Source organism: Oncorhynchus kisutch, linkage group LG2 (assembly GCF_002021735.2).
Source record: "Oncorhynchus kisutch isolate 150728-3 linkage group LG2, Okis_V2, whole genome shotgun sequence".
NCBI classification, from domain to species: Eukaryota; Metazoa; Chordata; class Actinopteri; order Salmoniformes; family Salmonidae; genus Oncorhynchus; species Oncorhynchus kisutch.
Window position 1 is genome coordinate 67,007,476 of NC_034175.2, and position 14,792 is coordinate 67,022,267.

General features: G+C 42.0%; 2 protein-coding genes across 2 annotated transcripts in view; both read left to right on the top strand.

The window, feature by feature from the left end:
- The window catches only part of LOC109905091 (alpha-1,3-mannosyl-glycoprotein 4-beta-N-acetylglucosaminyltransferase A-like), a 75,771-nt gene extending 68,401 nt beyond the window's left edge, over nucleotides 1–7,370 (top strand). Inside the window, exons 14-17 of the mRNA XM_031800189.1 lie at nucleotides 2,870–2,948; nucleotides 3,513–3,573; nucleotides 3,757–3,869; nucleotides 3,993–7,370. Coding sequence (XP_031656049.1) covers nucleotides 2,870–2,948; nucleotides 3,513–3,573; nucleotides 3,757–3,869; nucleotides 3,993–4,019 — 280 coding nt within the window. The 3' untranslated portion in view covers nucleotides 4,020–7,370. The remainder of the gene's footprint in view (nucleotides 1–2,869; nucleotides 2,949–3,512; nucleotides 3,574–3,756; nucleotides 3,870–3,992) is intronic.
- Nucleotides 7,371–7,676: 306 nt separating this feature from the next.
- coa5 (cytochrome C oxidase assembly factor 5) lies at nucleotides 7,677–8,920 on the top strand. The gene is made up of 3 exons (XM_020499906.2): nucleotides 7,677–7,909; nucleotides 8,255–8,338; nucleotides 8,444–8,920. Exons 1-3 carry the CDS (start codon nucleotides 7,808–7,810, stop codon nucleotides 8,483–8,485), a joined length of 228 nt encoding a protein of 75 aa, XP_020355495.1. The 5' UTR covers nucleotides 7,677–7,807; the 3' UTR covers nucleotides 8,486–8,920.
- The last annotated feature ends 5,872 nt before the right edge of the window (nucleotides 8,921–14,792 follow it).

The window sequence follows — 14,792 nt, forward strand, 5'->3', positions numbered from 1 at the left end:
CCAACAAGACAATGATCCAAAACATAAAGCAAAATCTACAATGGAATGGTTAAAAAATAAACATATCCAGGTGTTAGATTGGCCAAGTCAAAGTCCAGACCTGAATCCAATCGAGAATCTGTGGAAAGAGCTGAAAACTGCTGTTCACAAATGCTCTCCATCCAACCTCACTGAGCTCGAGCTGTTTTGCAAGGAGGAATGGGAAAAAATGTCAGTCTCTCGATGTGCAAAACTGATAGAGACATACCCCAAGCGATTACAGCTGTAATCGCAGCAAAAGGTGGCGCTACAAAGTATTAACTTAAGGGGGCTGAATAATTTTGCACGGCCAATTTTTCAGTTTTTGATTTGTTAAAAAAGTTTGAAATATCCAATAAATGTCCTTCCACTTCATGATTGTGTCCCACTTGTTGTTGATTCTTCACAAAAAAATACAGTTTTATATCTTTATGTTTGGAGCCTGAAATGTGGCAAAAGGTCGCAAAGTTCAAGGGGGCCGAATACTTTCGCAAGGCACTGTATACATAGACCGTCACCCCTTGTCTTACCAGAGGCTGCTGTTCTATCTAGAGGTCGACCAATTAATCGGAATGGACGATTAATTAGGGCCGATTTCAAGTTTTCATAACAATTGGTAATCGGTATTTTTGGACACCGATTTGCTGATTTTCTTTATTTATTATTATTTTTTGTATTTATTTACACCTTTATTTAACTTGGCAAGTCAGTTAAGAACACATTCTTATTTTCAATGACGGCCTAGGAACGATGGGTTAACTGCCTTGTTCAGGGGCAGAACGACAGATTTTTACCTTGTCAGCTCGGGGATTCTTTTTTTGTAACCTTCCAGTTACTAATCCAACACTAACCACCTGCCTTACATTGCACTCCACAAGGAGCCTGTGTGGCAGGCTGACTACCTGCCAAGGTAAGTTGCTAGCTAGCATTAAACTTATCTTATAAAAAACAATCAATCTTAACATAATCACTAGTTAACTATGTGATTATGGTTGATGATATACATGGTTGATGATATTACTAGTTTATCTAGCGTGTCCTGCGTTGCATATAATCGATGCGGCTCATTGAATCACAGCCTACTTCGACAAACGGGTGATAATTTAACAAGCGCATTTGTGAAAAAAGCACTGTCGTTGCACCAATGTACCTAACCATAAACATCCATGCCTTTCTTTAAAATCAATACACAAGTATATATTTTTAAACCTGCATATTTAGTTAATATTGCCTGCTAACATGAATTTCTTATAACTAGGGCAATTGTGTCACTTCTCTTGCGTTCCGTGCAAGCAGTCAGGGTATATGCAGCAGTTTGGGCCGCCTGGCTCGTTCTAACAAAGGCCGTGACTAATTTGCCAGAATTGTACATAATTATAACATAACATTGAAGGTTGTACAATGTAACAGCAATATTTAGACTTAGGGATGCCATCCGTTAGATAAAATACGGAACGGTTCCGTATTTCACTGAAAGAATAAACGTTTTGTTTTCGAAATTATAGTTTCCGGATTCGACCATATTAATGACAAAAAGACCGTATTTCTGTGTGTTATTATGTTATAATTAATTCTATGATTTGATAGAGCAGTCTGACTGAGCGGTGGTAGGCACCAACAGGCTCGTAAGCATTCATTCAAACAGCACATTCGTATGTTTGCCAGCAGCTCTTCGCAATGCTTCAAGCATTGCGCTGTTTATGACTTCAAGCCTATCAACTCCCGAGATTAGGCTGGTGTAACCGATGTGAAATGGCTAGCTAGTTAGCGGGGTGTGCGCTAATAGCGTCTCAAACGTCACTCGCTCTGAGACTTGGAGTGTTTGTTCCCCTTGCTCTGCATGAGTAACGCTGCTTCGGGGGTGGCTGTTGTCGATGTGTTCCTGGTTCGAGCCCAGGTAGGAGCGAGGAGAGGGACGGAAGCTATACTGTTACACTGGCAATACTATAGTGCCTATAAGAACATCCAATAGTCAAAGGTATATGAAATACAAATGGTATAGAGAGAAATAGTCCTATATTTTATATAATAACTACAACCTAAAACTTCTTACCTGGGAATATTGAAGACTCATGTTAAAAGGAACCACCAGCTTTTATATGTTCTCATGTTCTGAGCAAGGAACTTAAACGTTAGCTTTCTTACATGGCACATATTGCACTTTTACTTTCTTCTCCAAAACTTTGTTTTTGCATTATTTAAACCAAATTGAACATGTTTCATTATTTATCTGAGGCTAAATTGATTTTATTGATGTATTATATTAAGTTAAAATAAGTGTTCATTCAGTATTTTTGTAATTGTCATTATTACAAATAAAAAATAAACAAGTGGCCGATTAATCGGTATCAGCCTTTTTTGGGTCCTCCAATAATCGGTATCGGCGTTGAAAAATCATAATCGGTCGACCTCTAGTTCTGCCGATGGAGTGTATAACCTGCCGTCTGTATGTTATTAATGTCGTCGTTTAGCAATGACACAGTGAACCGTAAGATATTACGGTTGGTTGGATACGTGCTTTTAGTTCGTCCCATTTCTGTTTCATGTGTTTTGTTTCGGTCGCAGCCAGTGACGTCTCGTGTTTGTGTCTGGGCTTGATTTGATTTGCACAAATTAGCAGGGTACCATTGTACTGATGACATTTCATTATCAGCTGTGTGAAGGGCCTTGTGTGTGTGCGCACCATCCCTACCACAGGCTTGGTTTAATAAACATGTCAGATGTGTCGTTACAGAAAGCACAGCAAAGTGTGTGACAGGACAGTGTTACGAGTAAACAAGGTGTGAGTTTACATATTTATGAGTGTGACATGTGATGTGAATTTGCATTAATAGTGTTATGTGATTGGCAGGTTCCTGTTCCGCAGTGGGAACCAGGAACACCCTGGAGACAGGATAGAGAACACCACTGTAGAGATACTGCCCTTCTCGGTAAGATGACAACATTCAGACAATGCAAAGACAACATTCAGACAATACAAAGACAACATTCAGACAATGCAAAGACAACATTCAGACAATGCAAAGACAACATACAATGCAAAGACAACATACAATGCAAAGACAACATTCGGACAACACAAACACTACATACAACAATGCAAAAACAACATTCAGACAACACAAAGACAACATTTGGACGATACAGTGTGCAATAATGTGTCAATAGTCAGGGCACTTGTTTCTGATTTGGTTTATTGATCCATCATCACTCAAAATGTCTATGTCAGTTGTTGATTGGTTATTGACAGGATCATGAGCACTGCCTGCTCCATTCAATATCACTACCAGAGGCGGGAGGCTGCTGAGGGGAGGACGGCTCATAATAATTACTGGAATGGAGTAAATGGAATGATATCAAACGCATAGTTGCTATGTTTGATATCTTTGATACCATGTGCATTATACTGTATGTTAGTGTTAACAAGGCTCTCTACCTACCTAGTGTGTGCATAACATTACCAACATAACCACAACATGTGTCTGTGTCTGAAGGAAACTGGACCTAAGTCCAAAGAGAAATACAAGCGAACTGATGACCGCTTCTACAGAGTCGGTGAGTGGACCCGTACCAACCCTCGTATCCCGTTACCTTAGAACACATAAAGCCTGATCAGATTACCCACTCTCATTATGACCTGCCACAGACTGATACACAATGTGCAAACTGCCTGTCCAAAGGTCCTCAATCACAGCTCTCTCTCTCTCTCTCTCTCTCTCTCTCTCTCTCTCTCTCTAGGTCAGTTTGAGAAGGGTGTGGCTGAGGGGGCTGTAGACACCTCCTTCAACCCGGTGGTGGCGCTGCGTCTCTCTGTCGTCCAAGACTCAGCTGTCTGGGCCATCCTCAGCGAGGTCAGCCAATCACACGCCATCATCTGTCCTTTAATATTTTATATCATGTTTATATTCTACCCAGCGGAATGTTATCCTGTATAATGAGAGCTGTGTGTAACGTGTCTGTGTGTCTCTCTGTAGATTCACATAAAGAGGAGAGCAGGCTGACAAAAAGCGGGGGGCCACATCAATCCTGGCCCCCGGCCCCGGGGTGCTCGCAGACGCACCTAAAACTGATTGACCAGGGGCCTTCTGCCACCTAGCAACCAGCAGTGACATCATCAGAGCGCACCAGAGCCGCTCCTCTCAGGGTTTCTAAGGGCGCTGTCACTCGATTGCTTTCTCTCTATTTCTGCCTATCCTTTCCGCTCTCTCTCGCTCTCTTTTTGCGTGAATGTGAATACTACTGTACAAAAAAGAGCCAGATGTAAAATATCAGAAGTCATTTGGTGTGTCCAGAAGAAATCCGTATCCAGCTCTGACTGTGGAGGTAACGCCGATGGCTTGGGACTCGGAGAGACACACCTCAGCTGATCTGAGAGGCTGATGTCACCAGGACGCTGGTGTTGTACATGCTGCTCTCTGCTCCATGTGCTCTTCCTCTCAGCCTCTCTGATCTGTTCCACTGAGGTATTGCACTCACTGGAGCCATAGTGGAGCCCCCTGCTGGTGACTGAAGAATGGCTCCATCAGCCTCAAAGACTTGTTGCTTTTTGTTCTTTTCCACAGAGTTGTGTGTTTTAGGTAAACAGCAGGTAATAAATAGACAAACAAGTTGTCAGTCTTTCTTATGGTGAAGATAACTGCCTTTATCACTTCCTTCTTTTGAAGGGGGTTACAATGACGATGGCAAACGAAGCAGAACCTAAATGTGGTTCCCCATTTTTAAAGTGACAGGTCTGCCAAACTATGCCCTGGGTAGAAGTCACCCATAGGTGCAGATCTTGGATCAGCTTGCCTTGCTCAAGTCTCAACCCAAACCATTCTGGGCAAAACACCTGAAACTTACCTAAGATCTGTGTCTGGGGCAGTTTCATCCAGTGGAGGCTGCTGAGGGGAGGACAGCTCATAATAATGGCTGGAATTGAGCAAATATAATGGCATCAAGCACATGGAAACCATGTGTTTGATGTATTTGATACCATTCCACTGATTCCACTCCAGCCATTATCATGAGCCCGTCCTCCCCAATTAAGGTGCCACCAACCTCCTGTGGTTTCATTTTATTCCATGAAAAATCTTTGCGACTGAAGGAAACCACATCTATCTTTCTAGTTCCTGTTTGACAGGAAGTCAGTCTGAAAGACCTCTAGTGTCCTTTAAGTGGTAAACTAATCAGACTTTGGCCTTGACTTTGCTCACCTGAAGGGATGTATTGCTATATTCATTTTGTTATTATTATTACAACGACAATGACGACGTATGAAGGTGAATTAATTTATTTCAAATAAATATTTCATTTGTACAAGAGGTTCAAAGAAAAATATTTATGCTACGGTAGTTGATGTGTGCGTGCATGTGTTCTTTTTGTTCCCAAAACGAGCTGCTTGGTATTTCATGTTGTCCGCTGGTTGGTTGAGATAGAGGTTGAATCGAACTGCTGTTCCAGAGTCAGTTTTTGTATAACATTTCTCAGATGAAGGTTAAAATGAAGGAGAGCTGACATCAGAACAGGCCTTAAGCCAGAGATCCTGACTGAGGTTGTGCTAGATCCATACCCATGTGCCTTAAAGTCCTGCTCCTCCATAATGAGTTCCCTTCATTCACTCCCTTCCCTCTACCCTACAATAGAGGATGTTGACTCTTTTGAAGGGATTTGATCACATGATACAAGATTTACAGATGACAGGAGTAACGGTTCCTCCATAACTCGCCACCAATTGTACAGTGTGACTCATGTTTACCATCAGCAATGGGGGATTCATTCACTTCATTACATTTTATTTTGATGACTTCACTATATTGAAATTATATATTGAACAGATGATCAAATGCTATTTCGAACGTTGCACTGAGTTTTCAACTTACAGTTTTGAATGCTCCATTCTTTAGTTTTTTGCTGTTGCTGGGCTTTCATTTGGTTATGGTTATGGTTATGTCATTTTACACTTCTGACATCATCAGTGAGTTCTACCCCATGTGATGTCTGATTCTGTCCAATCATTCAATTGGAGACTGCTGGCAGTGGTTAGACAGGATGTTGCATTTATTCTATGTGCCATCTAGTTGCAGACGGATGCATTCGTACCAGTGGGGGCTGCTGAGGGGAGGACGGCTCATAATAATGTCTGGAACAGAGCGAATGGAATGGCATCAAACACATAGAAACCATGTTTGATACCATTCCACTCATTCCGTTTCAGCTGTTACCACGAGCCCATTCCTCCCCAATTCAGGTGCCATTAACCTCCTGTAATGCTGACGGCCACGCTCCCCTGGGGGCGCATCTTATCTACTCTGATATTTACATTGCTCTTTAATGCATAGGTAGGTTCAGGATAGGTCAAAATGTGTTTGTTTTTTCATGAGAAATGTTTATACAATAAGAGATTTTATGAAGATTGAGTTTTTCTATCAAAATTCCATCCAGGTGAGAGAAGATTGTGATCGGTTTGATTGGGAGTGCTATTTTAAATGTCAAAGATGTGCATGTACGCACGCACGTCCAATTCTAAATCAGCCCCTACATCACAGCACTTAATGTTGGTCTAGTAGGGTTGGACAACTACAGTATAAGGAACAAATCCCAGCGACACTATCAGAGGGCAAGCTGGTGCCTACCCAAATCTTTAAATAAAAACTCCTAGGTAGGATGAAGACTAGGGGTGGATTTCGAAAGCGGGCCACTTTGTACCAGGTTTGCTTGTCTGTAAATGTCCTTTATTGTGCGATTGATTGATTGGTCAACTTTTTGAATGGAGCTGGCCCCTCCCCTGAGCCCCCTGGTCAAACCAGACCCTCTCGCTCACACCTGGGCCTTTATTTAACGAGCGCAACAGATTAGAACCTTCAGATAGAAATCTATGCTGTAGATCCGATATGATTCTCTGTGTAGAAATGGGAATCGTGCCAGATCTATACATTACATTTCTATCTGCAACGCTCTAGCGAAGGATTTGCAACCTCCTGAATGAACCTCTTCTTAAGGTGGAGGACGGCTTGAGCAGAGGGGAACACAAACTGTGTTTCTCACTAGTTTAAAGGGGGTTACTTCCATCCTTTATTTGTGCCCTTCATCCACGCTTATCTAAGATTGTTTAGAAAAGCAAAATGGAGGTAAGCCTATTATTGAGTCGCTTGCCTAGACCCCAGAGGTAGATGAAAGATAAGAGACAGCAAGAATATTAAGACAGTCAGGCTCACCCTATCCCTGCCTGCTTCCACCTTCTCTGTTCTTCCCATCAGGTCATGTCATGTGCCTTCATCACTTCGTTAGTATATCTGCCTCTGATGATTCTGACATGGATTTACATGGACATAATTGAAATAAATCTAAATGGTTGATACAAATCACACCCATCTGTTTTCTGCCTTGGTTTCTTTATTTCACATAGTTCACTGTCAGATGGGAGAATGACTCATTTCCATCAGCCACACATTCCTATAGAGTCAACCATCTAGGTTCAAAATACATCAAGAGATGGCATAAACATGTTGGAGTTGCTGCAGGATCTATGGAAACATCCTTGCCATCGTTTTCCTTTTGATGTTCTGCTGAGAGATAAGCTTTGAGTGGCACCTAGCGGTATACTTGAAAAAGTACGTTAAAAATCTAATTTCGCTGAAACTACAAACACTCCCAGCATGCATATGTAGTTCAATTTTTGTATTCCCAGGATACTTTGCGAATCAAATATGGTGGCTTGCATTACAACGTTCATGTAACATACTGTAGTTCAATATATTCTTAAAATCTAAATTTCTTGCGTAATTGTCTTAAATGTAAGTGCAGCACAATGCCTAAATTCTACGAGGACAAAGAGGAGGATGGCAGGGCCTGCTCGGGAATCAGGGAGGACTTCAAGGCATGTCTCCTTCAACACGACTGCGTTGTAAAGGTAACGTTATGGAAAATATGATATCCCCTTTCATCTGAGGTTATGGTTTGCTAGCTAATATTATGCTTTACACTTTTCTAATATTATGCTTTACACTTTACACTTTTATAACATCCCTTATTTCAAAGCGTAGGACTACCTTAAATTGTAAATTCTGGCTTGTTGGTTGGTTGAGCCACACTTCCATTAAAAATAGAAAAGTGCAGCGCGTTCTACACCTGATCATTCTGGATATTGATGCATGTGTTGTGTGGTCAACGTAAACGGTGAGAATGATCAATAACATCAAAACACTAGTCTTGGTACAAACGTGTTTGACTAACTCCATGTTGTCCATTCCTGCAGGAGGGGAAGATGCCCAGTCAGTGTCTGAAAGAGGGCCACTGTAAAGCACTGCAGACCTCTTTCTTCGAGTGCAAGAGGTCCATGGTGAGATCACCGGTCATCACTGACATCAATGACATTCATTCAACACTTGGAATATCCTTATGTATGGAATTGACTTGTTTCTGATCTTTCCCTCTATTTTTACAGTTAGATAACCGCTCCAGATTCAGGGGAAGGAAAGGCTACTGATGGACCAAAGTTGAACATCTCTGCAACACTCACAGCACTGAAATGATTAATTGTGAATAGTAGCAAAACTAACTTAAAGGGGTCCAAATGGGGGTTGTATTTTATTATGCTGACTTCACTTGAGCACTTGATTTGAAGTGGTTCTGTAGAGAAAATATATGCTCTTCAAATAGGTATGTTGGACTTATTACCTCCTGAAGTGATGAGTGAGTCTGTGAATAGGCCTACCACAATTGAAAGCATAGACACTTGTAAGTGTGTGGAAGAATGCTGGGCTGCTGTTCTGTTTCCCTGTTTTGAAATGAGCGAACTTCAAGGAACTCTAAAGCAGGACTGTCAGCTCTCCCCTTGGCTGTTCTGATGATTGACAGACTGCTAAATTGGGCCTCTGTTTTGAACAACTGTGTGTAATAAATGTGTCATTGAACAGATGAAGTGTTTGCGAATGTGCTTAAAGTGTGTCATCATGGAGTCTTCAATGCACGCAACTGCTGGTATGAGTTTAAATTACATTAGATTTATTTTATTCCAGTTTTATTTTTACTGACAATACAGTAAAAATACATGGTATCATTCCTACAGACCTGAGTGAACAGCAATATTAATAGAATTACATAAGAAATTATATGAAATCTATTTAAACTCCTTCACAAATGTAGGTAAAATGGTCGTTCAGATTTCTATGTACACTAATACAAAAAAATGTATTCATTTAGCATACTCTCATCTAGAGCGACAAAGCATTTAGGGTTAATCAATCAAATGTATTTATAAAGCCCTTCTTACATCTGCTGATGTCAAAAAGTGCTGTACAGAAACCCAGCCTAAAACCCCAAAACAGCAAGCAATGCAGGTGTAGAAGCACGGTGGCTAGGAAAAACTCCCTAGAAAGGCCGGAAACTAGGAAGAAACCTAGAGAGGAACCTGGTTATGAGGGGTGGCCAGTCCTCTTCTGGCTGTGCCGGGTGGAGATTGTAACAGAACGTGGCTAAGATGTTCAAATGTTCATAGATGACCAGCAGGGTCAAATAATAATAATCACAGTGGTTGTAGAGGGTGCAACAGGTCAGCACCTCAGGAGTAAATGTCAGTTGGCTTTTCATAGCTGATCATTCAGAGTATTTCTACCGCTCCTGTCTCTTGAGAGTTTAAAACAGCAGGTCTGGGACAGGTAGCACGTCCGGTGAACAGGTCAGAGTTCCATAGCCGCAGGCAGAACAGTTGAAACTGGAGCAGCAGCACGACCACGACTGGGGACAGCAAGGAGTCATCATGCCAGGCAGTCCTGAGGCATGGTCCTAGGGCTCAGGTCCTCCAAGAGAGAGAAAGAGAGAATTAGAGAGAGCATACTTAAATTCACACAGGACACCTGATAAGACAGGAGAAATACTCCAGATATAACAAACGGACCCCAGCCCCCCGACACATAAACTACTGCAGCATAAGTACTGGAGGCTGAGACAGGAGGGTTCGGGAGAAACTGTGCCCCTGTCCGACGACACCCCCGGACAGGGCCAACCAAGCAGGATATAACCCCACCCATTTTGCCAAAGCACAGCCCCCCCACACCACTAGAGGTATATCTTCAACCAACAACTTACTATCCTGAGACAAGGCCGAGTATAGCCCACAAAGATCTCCCCCACGGCATGAACCCAACCCGGACTGGAAGATCACGTCAGTGAATCAACCCGCTCAAGTGACGCACCCCTCCTAGGTACGGCATGAAAGAGTACCACTAAGCCAGTGACTCAGCCCCTGTAATAGGGTTAGAGGCAGAGAATCCCAGTGGAGAGAGGGGAACCCGCCAGGTAGAGACAGCAAGGGCAGTTCGTTGCTCCAGTGCCTTTCCATTCACCTTCACACTCCTGGGCCAGACTACACTCAATCATAGGACCTACTGAAGGGATGAGTCTTCAATAAAGACTTAAAGGTCGAGACCGAGTCTGTGTCTCTCACATGGATAGGCAGACCATTCAAAAAAAATGGAGAAAGCACTTAAGTACTGGTATTTATTAGGATCCCCACTAGACACTGAAAAAGCATCAGCCACTCTTCCTGGGGTCCACATGAAACATGACATCATACATATTGACTAACATTATTAGTCAAGGACTGAAATACATCCATTTGAAACGTCACAGCCTACATATCAGTATATACACACAATATCTAGGTCTAATACATAATACAGTGCAAATGATACAATTATACTGTATATAAAATGGCTGTGTCTCTTCACAGTCCCCTTCGTGCAGTAAGGTGATCTTTTATCTTTTTTTAAAAACGGGTTTTATTGCTAGATGAGTTACCTGGGGTGGCAGAGATTTCCATGTATTGATAGCTCTATTTAATATGGTGTGTTTCCCAGTATGGTACCTTCAACACATCAATACCTCACACAAAAACCAATAATGATGCAGTCAATCTCTCCTCAACTTTGAGCCAGGAAAGACAGACATGCATGTACATCAAAGTGCGATACGCGCTGCTTTGTTCTGGACCAACTGCAATTTACCTATGTCCTTTGCCGCACATGACCAGACAGCTGGGCAGAAGTCCAGGTGCGACAAAACTAGGGCCTGTGGGATCTGTCTGGTTGACTGAGATGTCAAGAAGGCAGAGCAACGCCCTGTCATGGTCAGACCTCTTCCCATTTTAGCAACCAATGAATCTATATGTTTTGACCTTGAAAGCTTGCTATTTGTATTCTTATTTATTAGGGATCTACTCTTCCTGGGGCCCAAACAAACACTATCTAGGGTTACATCCAGCAGTTTAGTCTCCTCACCTTGCTCAATAGCCACTTTATTCAATAATAGATCTAAACAAGGTTTAGGGTTGAGCGAGTGATTTGTCCCAAAAACGATGAGATATTTATCACCAGCCTATTGCTAGTTACCCATTCTAGAACTGACTAGAGCTCTATGTTAAGTCTCATTTATTTATTTTACTGTTGCAGCCGACGTGTATACTGTTGAGTCGTCAGCGTACATAGATACACAGGCTTTATTCAAGGTCAGTGGAAGGTCATTAGTAAAAACAGGAAACAATAATGACCCAAGCCGGCTGCCCTGCGGTACACCACACTCAACTGAATTTGTATGAGAGAGGCTTCCATTAAGGAAAACCCTCTGTGTTCTATTAGATAGGTAACTCTCAATCCATAATAAGGCAGAGGATGCAAATCCATAACACCTACGTTTTTTCAGCAATAGGTTATGATCAATGACATCAAAAGCTGCACTGAAGTCAAACAAAACAGCTCTCACAATCTTCTTACCATCCATTTCTTTCAGCCAATCATCAGTCATTTGTGTCAGTGCTGAGCATATTGAGTGCCCTTCCCTGTAAACATGCTGAAAGTCTGTTGTTCATTTGTTTTCTGTGAAAAAAAATTGTATTTGATCAAACACCATTTTCTCCCAAAAGTTTGCTAAGCACTTTGTAACAGGCTGATTGGTTGGCTGTTTGAACCATTAAAGGGTGCTTTGCTATTCTTGGCTAGTGGAATGACCTTTGACTCCCTCCATGTCTGAGGGCACACCGTCTTCTAGGCTTAAATTGAAGACGTGGGAAACAGGAGTCACAATGTATTCTGCTACCAACCTCAGCAATTTACATCCCGGTTATCGGTACCATGGGGTTTGTCCTTGTTTATAGATAGCAACAATTGTTTCACCTCTTCCACACCCACGTTGTGGAACTCAAAACTACACTACTTGTCTTTCATTATTTGGTCTATTATGCATAAATATGAAGGCTAAGATTTGTTGTTTGCATGTCTTACTCACCTCAAGTGGATGGCAATATCAAAGGGTTTTGTTATGAACAAGCTACAGTGCCTTGCGAAAGTATTCGGGAAAAAAAAAATGTCAGTCTCTCGATGTGCAAAACTGATAGAGACATACCCCAAGCGACTTACAGCTGTAATCGCAGCAAAAGGTGGCGCTACAAAGTATTAACTTAAGGGGGCTGAATAATTTTGCACGCCCAATTTTTCAGTTTTTGATTTGTTAAAAAAGTTTGAAATATCCAATAAATGTCGTTCCACTTCATGATTGTGTCCCACTTGTTGTTGATTCTTCACAAAAAAATACAGTTTTATATCTTTATGTTTGAAGCCTGAAATGTGGCAAAAGGTCGCAAAGTTCAAGGAGGCCGAATACTTTCGCAAGGCACTGTATCTGTCTCAATGAGATGGAGCCAAGTTTGCTTTTTTTCCTAGACATTTTCTACAGAGCTTTTTTACTATTATTCTTTATATCATTTATGTTTGTGCTATACTATAGTTTCTTATTTTTGTTTAGTTTAGTTACTGAATTTCTCAATATACTGTATGTTTACCAGTCTGCTGTATTGTCAGACTTATTTGCTATTCCCTTTGCCTCATCTCTCTCAGCCATACAGTTTTTCAATTCATCATCTACCCATGGAGATTTGGAAGATCTAACAGTCCGTTTCTTCATCCGCGCATGTCTATCAGTAACCAGAAGAAGCAGTTTCATAAATGCTTAGTTTAGCGTCCGGATGTTTCTCAATAAACACATCAGACCAACAAATATTTTTCATATCTTCGACATGGAAATCATTGCAAAACCTCTTGCATGATCGTTTATGCTCAAGGGCACATCGACATCGACAGATTTTGCCCAGATTTGTATTGAGCAGTCATGCACTGTGTGGCCTTATTTCATGAACCCACACATTGTCTGTCCAAGATCAAATACAAAGACATGAAAATATGTTCCTTCTTAAAGTGATGGTAGAGAGGTTTTGTAAAAAAAAATAGTTTTCCTGCAATTCGTATGATATGTTACGAATTCCAATTCGTACAAAATGTTACGAATTTGTAAGTGCTTAATGTCCTCTTCAATCTCTTTAACCAGTTGAGTCTCTGTTCTCTAATCAGCTGTGTAAGTGGGGGCCACTGTTGTAATGTTTCTGTTAAGGAGGGATTAGGGTGTGTGCTTAAGTAATGGTCTTGGGGTGATTGGGTGAGGTTAGAGTTGTCACTGTTCCCTAGTTACGGTCCCATAGAGTGGTCATGATCATCAAACAGCTGTTAGTTTAGTTCTACAGTTTAGTGGTTAGCTCATCAGCTGCTCAAACCTCTCCATGTTCACCTTCCTCATGACAAAGGCCTTGTGAGTCTTCTTCAGCATGCACAGTGTGTTCAGGAGCACCACGCCATGTCGTCGCTCTCACTGTGACGAAGGCGTCATCAATTGCCGCCGCCATAGCGTAGGAGTCACATGACACAAGTCCCATACTGTCAACCATCTGCGCCTGGGAGCGCTCGCTGTAGGACTCCTCCATAGTGTTACGGAAGATCCGGGCTATGAAGCAAGCCTTCCCTGAGCCAGCCAGCCATCACACCAAGACTGTAGAGTGGAACCAGAACACAAAAATATCAATCACAATGTAGAAGGTATTGGTTGTATTTTATCATTTATTCAGGACGATGTAAGCTGCTTCCGTGATGACGGTCGAAGTTGTACTCCGCACACACTGCAGTGTTTCCTCATTAAAGCCTATGGCAATCCACCCATTAATCTATATATTTACCATTCATTTACCAGATAAGCTGACCTGAAGCAAATAAATCATAGCCCTTACACTCTGTGTTGTCTCCCATGATGTAGAGGCCTTTGAGTTGGCTGGGAAGGGAGGGTTCCATCCTTACAGCCAGAGCTAGGTTGGTGAGGGGAGCCGTGGCCACCAGAGATCTCTCGCTCACGTTTGTGTCCACAATATCCGGGCCATGGAAGTGTTCCGAACTGACCACATTCTCAAGGATGAGCTTGGCAGCACCTCAGAATATGGGGATCTACAACACGGAACACAGAGTGGTCAGAACCCCGCAAATTAGAACATTATAGTATTCCCTCTACGCTTTCACTTCATGTGATTTCAATCTTAGAGCCCGGGCCTGTGTCAGTGGGCAAAAACAAGTCTGGGTGCCAATCGGTTTCTTATAGCGACTACTTTGTTGTTGTCATGGCAACGTGTGGTGTAAACTCCAGCCTCTCTCCACAGTTCTGCTTTGCTCACTCTGCTACGTCTGTAAACAGATTCAATAGAACAGCATGTCAAATCAGTTATCTCTTTCCAGAGCTCTAATTGAGTAGAGCTCCACTGGCATGTGTCTGAGACGGAGATAACAACAGTGTATTGTCAGAGAGGTCAACAGACACTACATAGCATCCTTCCACAACATGTGATCTCTTACCGTTAAATGCATATTCTATGCACCATGTGATGATGTAAGCACATTTCTTTGGGTGTTTGTTTACAGAGAAAAAGC